At 41.7% G+C, this 9646-nt stretch overlaps 1 protein-coding gene across 2 annotated transcripts in view; it reads left to right on the plus strand.

Moving 5' to 3' along the window:
- Positions 1-7396, plus strand: part of asap3 (ArfGAP with SH3 domain, ankyrin repeat and PH domain 3) — a 37664-nt gene extending 30268 nt beyond the window's left edge. The window contains exons 21-26 of one of the 2 annotated variants that reach the window (XM_084045345.1): positions 245-352; positions 1634-1841; positions 2238-2538; positions 3356-3584; positions 3993-4120; positions 4283-7396. In XM_084045345.1, the coding sequence (XP_083901471.1) occupies positions 245-352; positions 1634-1841; positions 2238-2538; positions 3356-3584; positions 3993-4120; positions 4283-4295 (987 nt within the window). In that variant the 3' untranslated portion in view covers positions 4296-7396. Of the gene's footprint in view, positions 1-244; positions 353-1633; positions 1842-2237; positions 2539-3355; positions 3585-3992; positions 4125-4282 lie in introns of both variants that reach the window. The other variant, XM_084045344.1, reaches the window with a different exon arrangement.
- The last annotated feature ends 2250 nt before the right edge of the window (positions 7397-9646 follow it).

Raw genomic sequence — 9646 nt, forward strand, 5'->3', positions numbered from 1 at the left:
GGCTGAGTCAGACCTGCTCTGTGTAATATCCTGTTTTGTTCTTCACTTTAACCTCTGTGTTATAGACATAAGAACAGAAACAGTTGGCTGGTATAAGCTCCTTGATGAAGCACGCATAGCTAGCTGCTTGATAGATTTCATCATAGCTGACCCTTTGAGTGTTTCCGTGGCATGACATTTCAGATTATTATTATTAAATACTACTCTAGTGAGTGTTCTTAGTGTTGTTCCCTTTGTGTTTCAGCTGGAGCTGGCTCAGAGTGGGAAGTTCAACTCTCAGATCCATGTGGAGTTCCTGTGGGAGACCCAGTCTCAGGAGCTGTATGAGAGTGAGGATGACCTGGATGAGAGGGTAATGGAAAACACACAAAACAAAACACCCTTTCGCAAGTCTGTCACTCTCTGCCAGAACCTGAAAAACAGAGAAGATTGGGCACACCTGTCAAAAGCAAGTGCAGGCAAAAGCGGCCTCGAGGTCAACAACCACACAGTAAAATCTTTAGTGTTAATTGAACTCAGATAGCGTGCACAATGGACCCGTAACAATGGACCCTTAAGGGTCCCTTTGGTTACATGCGTGCGCTCCGAGTGCGAGTTACAAATGGATAAATGAGCACTGAGCATTTTACTGTGCACAAGAAAACAAGATTCACCACAAAACTGCTTCCACTTGAAGATACATGTACAATTTAGGCATTTAGCAGACGCTCTTATCCAGAGCAACTTGAAAGTTTGAAATCAGAGTAAATGGCATGAACCCTAGTCAACAAATGTCAGGGTAAATGGTCACATAAGTAGAGTGCAAATAGAATAATGTAGGGCTTTAAATAAACAAGGATACTTGGTAAACATCACACCTAGCATCTGTCTAAACATATAAATAACAGTCGTAGCATTTGTGGTCAAGAAAAACAAATCTAAATAACAAAACATGTGAACAAGTAACTAACATAGATCTGCATAGTGTACCTAACTATCATCTATCAAAAAAGGTGAAGAAGGGATACAAGGAATGAGAAGTTCTAGGGTGAAGCGCTGAGTCAGTGTGCACTCCTGACTGCAAGGGGGAGTTTATTCCACAGCTTGGGAGCCAAGAGGGAGAAGAGTCTAGGATGTGTGGAGCGTTGGCCAGGGTATTTTAGGGAAGGTTTACTTTGAACAGCCTTCCTGTATTAGCTGTGTAAGTGCGCAGGAAGGGGTGTAGGGTTGGATCATGTCCTGAAGGTACAGGCAGGGGTGCCCTGCCCTTTATTGCCTTGTAGGCCATCACCAGTGTTTGTATCGGGTTCGGGCAGCAACTGGAAGCCGTTGAAGGGAATGCAAATGTTTTGGTTAGGTTGAAGACCAGGTGTGTGTATTTAATGAGACGACATTGATGTTTTGGTCAAAAGAACTTCCTCAGAACCCTCAGCCAGAAATATCTAAATATAAAACTCATCTATTGATGTAGTTTTTTTTTGTTCACCCAACATATCACACCTTCACCACCTTTGACAGAGTATTATTGGTTCTTTCACCTCAAGTTCTGTATTGGTTGGGAAAATAAGATGTAAAAAGAGAAGAGGAATGCAGTAAAGAAGCCACAGTGAAACGGTGGAGATTAACCCTTTTTCTTTCACTCCCCCTCCTGCAGTTGAGCCCATCGCCCAGAAACCACCGCTCTCCTCTTCACTCAAACGGAGCCCCCTCTCGCTGGAGTGTGGCTAATGGGGCTAATGGCGCTGGCAGGCCTTGTCAGACATATGAGAACCTGGACTTCCTGTACAGAACCCCGCCAACCAACAGTGCACCTACCGGCGGCTCCATGCCACCACCGCTGCCAGCTAAATCCATCCAAAGAGGTGAGCCCCCCCGAGTTTCAAAAGGTCTGCATAATGTGATGTACCCTCTCCCTTAACCTCTTGGAGATGAGTAACTCATGCATCAAATACAGATAGTTGTTCCGTTTAAATAAATAGCATGTTGATCATGAAACGAAATAAAGCGAAAGTAGCCAATCGATACGCTGTGAGCTTGTAGATCTGCTATTTTCACCATTTATGAAAACTGAATATTTTTACATCTTAAAAAAAAGGTATTTGCATTTTTGAACATGCCCAAAATAGGGATTCCATGGTTGGTGTGGAAGTAAGTGGAAACAACATTTACCTCGTGGCTTTGTCTATGTCTATCTCTCAGCCTCACTGAAATCTCTCTAAACCTGTGTCACTCCTCACTTTATTTGACCCCCTCCGCAGGCCGCTCAGACCCACAGATCTCGGTCACCACCCAAGAGGGCAACCCCATTACACGCCGCTGCTCCAACCCGACACCCCACCCCTCTGTCTCCCAGACACAGGCCAGACACAGCCCCCCTTCCCCCAGCATAGAGAACCAGGGTCAGGGGGGGAGGCCGCCTCGCTCGCCGCACGGACAGGGGGTGTCGCTCCGGGGACAGAGGCAGACCATGTCTTGGGAGGGGCAACCCACTGCCAACTCTGGCTCTCAAAGCAGTGTCACCCCAGCGTCTCACTCTCAGAGCCACATAGGGCCTGTCAGGTAAGAGAAAACAGAGCTTCACTGCTGCTAAACCACAACAACCACAGTCATCAAATCACTGCTGACAGCGCCCTCTACTGGAGGTTAATATAGCTGGTAGACTGAGTAATACTAATAATACATTTTAGTATTATTATTATTAGTACAGAGTATTAGTACAGAGGACAGTACCTAAAGCTGAATCGTGAATTGCATTTGAGAATCAAATGTAAATAAACCTCTTATTTTAGAATTCTCTTATTAATATTAACCCATTGAGACCTGAAGCCGATTCTACATGTCTCGTAAATCAGTTTTCTGAAAAACGTATGTTTCTATATCAGTGGTGCTCCATCTTTTTCATGTCAAGGACCCCCAATATGATATGTATTTGGCCACGGACCCCCATCAAAATATTTTGTTCCAGGGACCCCCAGAAGCAAATATTTAAAAATGTTCGCTTTAAAAATATATATATTCAAAGATTTTCACACATTTTCACGAATTTTCAAAAATAGCAGATCTACGAGCTCGTAGCGCGGCACTCGGTGCCGCGCTATGAGCTTGTATATCTGCTATTTTTGAATAGCCCAAAGTGTAAAATAATGCTTTTTAGCTCAAATCTAAAAATGACACAGATCCAGGTCTTAATGGGTTAACACCTGTCACAGCTTTACATTTCCCCAGAACACTGCTAACACGATCCTTGTTTGCGTTCAATTTTCCATCCTCCTATTTTTCCCCTGCTTAGATCTGTCCCTAAACTATTTCTAATGAGAGCAGACCAGCTGTAATTAGAGCAATTTCATGTAACTTTGACCTGTTGCACCCTCTCCAGTTCAGAGAAGACCACTTCGTACCGCCGCACCAGCAGTGGAGGCGGAGGCCAGTCGAAGTGTGGTGTGATGTCTCCTGCCTGTGTGGGGAGCCAGGAGGAACTGTACTGCAGCCTGATGGCAGGTGGCCCTGGCTCGGCCCCGGGACAGTCCCTGTGCCCGGCGCCAGCCCCGGCTCCGTCCTCCTCACCTCTCTTGGCCCCGGCACCACGACCGCGCCGGAACGCTATGGTGACACTATACTTCTAATTTCATTCAATCAGTGTGTGTGGTTAACGGTTTGAAGTATTACAAATAATAATAGAAAGTAGTTGGGTTCATGTAACATTGGTATCAATTTGTTTCTCTGTTTTTTTTCTGTTTTTTTTTTCTTTATCCCTTGATTTTGGAACCCATTTTTTTGCCAATTGCCTATGTAATCCTGGGTGCTACTCTCCCTCTGCCAGCCTAGCTAGGGAGAGCCCAGAACTGAGCTCATGCCTCCCTGTTTCTCAATTCTTGATTGTTGACTTTAAAATGTGTTCATTCACAAATGCCTGTATGTCTGTTCATATGAGACTAGCAAGAGTGTATGAGATTTCACAGTCAATCTTAACCTGCTGGTAATACGCTGACAAATGCAATGCTCGTCCTTCCCAGGTCTCTGGCAGCAGGCCGCGACAGAAGCGCGTCAAGGCTCTGGTGGACTGCAGAGCAGTCAGCTCCGAACAGCTGGCCTTCTTCAAAGATGAGATCATTGTGGTCACATCCACTGATGACCCCCACTGGTGGGTGAGTGAAAATACAGCTATTTACTGCACATAATGTTATTGAATGGAGGTACATCTTGTTTTACATTAGATAAATACAATTGGGTAAGAGTTTAAGAATTTAATATTGTACAGGTGGGATATAATAATACAAAATCTTGTGTTCCCTGTGTTTACCAGGTTGGTCACATAGAAGGAGACACGTCAAGGACTGGGAACTTCCCTGTTAACTATGTACATAAACTTGCAGACTGAAAGGACTTGGAAAAGCCTTCTCATAGAGTGAATACTGTATGTTCATATACTGAAGGACTGAACCAGCATGGGATGCTTAATGAAATGTTATCCTCACATTGTGCGGAGTACGTTCATTGGAGAGGATCACGTAATTCCCTTCAATTATGTAATTCTCTACAGACTCAAGCTAGAGGATTTGGACAAATTTGGATCTCTTTCATGTGAGGAACTGTAGGATACCTGAGGATATATAATGCACCGTACCCTTCAACAGTCTTTCCTCCAGGAAACCAAGATGAGAACAGAAGCCTTTCAAAGCTTCTCACTCAAAGGAAAACGTGTTTCCTTTGTAGCTGGTTCTTGGTATTCTAACTCAAAAGGATGGCGTGTTTCCATTGTGGTCTATTTTATGATAATGACAACTATGAACCACTGCTCTTCGGAAATTTATACTTTTTCCACATATGTAGCCATGGGTCAAAACTATTTTTAAATCAGTTTTTATTAAAAAAAAGAATTACACAGTTGTATGGCAAGGATTTCTATGCTGAGAGATAACTGCAGCCCTGCAGGAAAAAAATTGAGGTACTTCAACATTTATTTGATGGAATCCCCTTGAGAGCCTGCAAAGCCATAAAAATGTGCTTAGCAAGCTTCTGCATAGCAATGAATAGAGTAGCAGTCTTTTCAATTACAATGTGTCGAGGCTTTAAACCAGAGACAGAGGAGAAGAGGTTAATATGAACTCTGTATCTTTTACAGTCTCCCTGTGAATCAGAAAGTGGCCACATGCCTGTTAGTCTGTCTCCAACAGAAAGCCAGGCCTCCTGGCTGCCAGGGCAGGGTGCTGAAACCTTAGCCCCCACCGTCTAACCTGATTTTGGGCACAAATCCAGCATTGAGTGCGCCCTGGCAGGACGGAGGGGAGAAGATCCAGTTTCTTCTGGCTCCAGGAATATGTCCCAAGAGAATAAGGACGGTATGTTAGAAATGAGACTCTGTAAAGAAACTCTGAAAAGAAAAGGCCTCTGTTCTACCAGGAAATAGCACTTGGAGATAGGAGTACGTGTTAGTAATAGTACCCCTGTTGTAGTCATTTGTTCAGTGAACATAAAGGTGCACACTTCTCTATACACACTTGTGAGTTGGAGCAGTTGCAGGTACTGTATGCACATGCCAGCTAGAATCGTCCGATATGGGTTTTTCAAGGCTGATACCGATATGTGGGAGAACAGGAATCCCGATATCAACCCATTCTGTTTCACTCTCTAAGATTTCGATATCCATAATTACTGTAGCAAACTGTACCCTAAAAAAGGCATCCCATTCTGTGCATGTGCCTTTCATTCTATTTATTGTTTACTCTATTTTACATTTCAAGCACTTTAAGCTCTTACTGGCTGAGAGTAGCGCTTGAGATGTTTTTCTTATGCATTCAAAATACATGTGAAATTAGTTTTAATTGTACTGGATATTTAACATATTCATCATCAATCGGCATAATTATCTAATTATCAAATTTGACAATTTTGAAAAACTATTTGGGGAATAAAAGAAACCTGCCTTATCAGCATCCTTAGTCACCGTCCCCATATGGTGCAAAATGCAAATATCGGCTTGATTTATCAGTCAAGCCGATATATCGGACCGTCTCAAATTGCCACCCAGGAATACCATGTCGGTGTGTGTCCCCTAAGCTAGAGCAGCTACAGCTTCTCTCATGCCACTGTTGTATATATTGTGCATATTCTCATTTGTTTTGCTCTTCCAATCCCCAGAATAGATTTTTCAATGAGTTCATGGTTGCAGCTGATGTTTGCCGTCTTGTACTAATTTGATGTTAATGTGCTTGGTCGCATGGAGAATGCTGTTTCTCTGTTCGATTAGCAGTCTAGACGGTCCTCAGTGAGAGAGACAGGAAAGACACCATGTACTGTAATGGACACTCACTTCCTCTCTACATGCTGTAGTCTCAATGACACACAAATGTATGTTTTTTTATACCGTTATTTACCCATGGTAGGTGCTCCCTGCTTCACACTCACACAGTAAATCCTCTATGTTCATTTAACTCAGAATCTACAAATGTGTGCACTCTGAGTTAGAGTAACACTCAATTATACAGTGTACAGTTATTCACATTCATCTGCCCAGTACAAACCACAGTCTTACTGGTGGCCACCGAGCAGCTCTTATTGTGAGTTAATTATGAGTGTCTTTCTCAAGGGCAATTATCTTAACCCAGACAATGGGGGGGATATAATTGTATTTGCACACTTGCACAGTAAAATGCTGAGTGTAAATGTAGCTCTGAAAGTGTTTCAGAGTTTCATTAACATAGTTAAAGTAACTCAGGATTTTGCTATGCAGATTGCATTTACTGTCCTGTATGCATTCCTGTGTTCATGCAAGTGTTGGGGGGGAGTTTATTGTCTTGTTATTTTGTAAGGGAATAAGTAAACATTAATGTTTGACACAGACCAGGTTATTATACCAAGGCAAAGGTTGACTGCACAATGACAGACTTTCTAAGGAGTGTCCACTTGACCATAAATATAAGCAGGAACTCCATTGTTAAATATGTTACCACAAAGTATAAATGTAAACATTATTAAGGACTAGATCATAGAGCACGAGGATACAATAGATGTTGGCTTTTGTAAAGTATACATAATAAAGCACCATACCCTTTTTACTGTAAATATTACATTAGTTGTCCACATTTCACATTGTATAATACTGCACATTTCATGATATATGTTGATTATATGTCTTTCTGTTCCTGGCATGAGTAGAATAAAGTACTGTCGCTCTCAACGCCCTGAGGGCTTGTAAATGGACTGTCTCCTTCCTGCCCCAACACCAGCAACCATGATTTGAATAATTTAGAAAGTTTGAGCTCACGCACTGTACAAGACCCCCTCCCTACAAATGACTGGTATACAGCTGAGAGAAAGGTGAGTAGCCAGCAAAATTAAAAGTCATGCTAAATTGAACAATGCATTATTTCAAGAAACAGATTCAGTCTTGACTGGCCTATAGAGCTGCCAAATGAGTGGTTTAATTTAACTAACTCAATATCTTTTAGAAATGTTCAATACTAGAAGTTCGGGCCGCTACGCGGCCCGAACGTCTAGCGTGACGCGTCGTTCACTTTGCAGTGCCACCTTACAGGCACCTCACAGTGTGAGAGAGAGTTTTGTGCTCTCCTAAATCCACGGCAGGCTTTGAAAGTACTCACTTCAGAAAGAGGTGACGTGCATCACCTCTCCAATGACCAAAACCCACTTTGTGATTACTCAGACCTGGTATGGCAGACCTGTGGGGAGTGTGCAGTGGTGTACAATGTGAAAAGATAGTTGAAATCGCAGGAGATGAAGTTAGCAGTTTATTTGTGTAAAGGGTCGTCGGCGTGGGTTGTGTTGAGGATGGAAGCCGTCGAACTGGTGCATCCTACCTATTTATAGGTAGGATGTGATGTCATGCTGTCGTGAGATTACGTCACACTGGCGTGTCTCATCGTGATGTCACGACCGTGATGTCATATGACGTCACACTGGCTACATACATACATACTGACAACCGACATGGCGCAGGATTCAAATTGTATATATATAGATGCATAATTACTGACATCACTATGACGTCATTGATACGTCATATCTCTGCTGTGGGGCAGAAACCAGCTATGTCAAAAATGTTTTTAGAAAAACACAATAATGCCTTGTGGTATGGTGACTTTATACATTGTCAGATACTTGAATGTGTCCTTGCATCACTTTACCCAATACAGCTACAAGTGGAGTTGTTTTTTACCATTAATGTGGAGATATTATTTTTTCCCGTCTGTCATTCTAATCAATGATCTGTAGGACCTAGAGATAGTAATTTCTTGAAATCATATTCATTTAATTTGCAATAATTCAACTGTATGGCATGCTAATGTTTTGAGACACATTGTATTATATTACTACACAATAGTAAATACATAATTCTAAAAATATGTTTTAAATAACTGATCTAAATATGGATTATAGTTATGATAAGTTTTGCCATAATCATGTAGCTCTACAACAGAGGCATAGCCATGACAGCAATGGTACAAAATAATATAAAAAAAAATGTATATATATTTTTTTTAAACAATCATTTTCAGCCATTCGGCCAAGTGTTTTCTATTCGGTTTCGACCAAGAATTTGATATACTGTAGTTATAGCAGTGACTGAGGTGTAGTGGAGTAGAAATAAAAGTACTGGAAACACTCTAGTAAAGTAAAAATACCTCAAATCTTTACTGGAGTACAGTACTTGAGTAAATATAATTAGTTACTTTACACCACTGTTCTATAAATCTAATTATTTTGCTGGAAAAATTCTGGCACTGTAGTAGAACGTGGCTTAAAACATGGTAAACATTACCTAACCACCCACACACATTACCAGGTATTGTTTAACTTCAAATTGAATTATAATTGCATTGTTTGTTTTTAATGTCAATAATTAAAGTAGCTATTCTTCTTAATACATAAAAAAAAAGTGATCTACGTAGTTAGTGGCAGTGTCTGAGACAACAGATGCTGACCGAATGCGTGTGAGCGTACAAGCGCATCCGCAACTGGTTTCGGCCCACATCAAGTCACCATTTGACCAATTTGGCCCTGACCCCAATATTGGATATTGGGGTCGGGGCCAATTGGATCCTCAAACTGTTGGTCAAACCACCTAGAGTCTAGGTGGTTTGACCAACAGTTTGAGGATCCAATGGAGTTAGGAGTTTTAGTCAGAAGTGCTTTTCAATGCTTAATTGGTTTGTAAAACCCACACACAGACGTAAAGGGTGTTCAATAGCACTGATTTATAAATCCAAATTCCTGCCCGACAGCGACGATGTACATTGTCTTTATGACGTGGATATTGAAGAGAGCTTTACAAATCGAATGATGCAAGTGCAGAAAGATAACAAAAGAGATGACTGACATTGTTAGCTGCCTTCCTAAAAATAGACACACACAGCCACATGAAGTCCGAGATCCACATGGAAGCCAACTGTTATTAGACCATGTTATTATTTGGATAACTAGTCTATAGTATGACTTTTTTTCGTAATGACATGGCATTCCCATCATTAAGTAAAATCATAGCTGTTGCGCAGCAGTGGTCTGCGCCGGGCACCTGACCTAGGTCAGCACGAGCAATCTTATTATCATAAAGATTACAAAAAATTCAAACACTGATTTGCACTTTTCCACAAAGACCACCACACCACTGGGAAGCTTAATGTATTTTTTTAAACTCAGGGTGCAGCTT

Source organism: Gymnoscopelus microlampas (genome assembly GCF_963454915.1).
Source record: "Gymnoscopelus microlampas genome assembly, chromosome: 20".
NCBI lineage: Eukaryota > Metazoa > Chordata > Actinopteri > Myctophiformes > Myctophidae > Gymnoscopelus > Gymnoscopelus microlampas.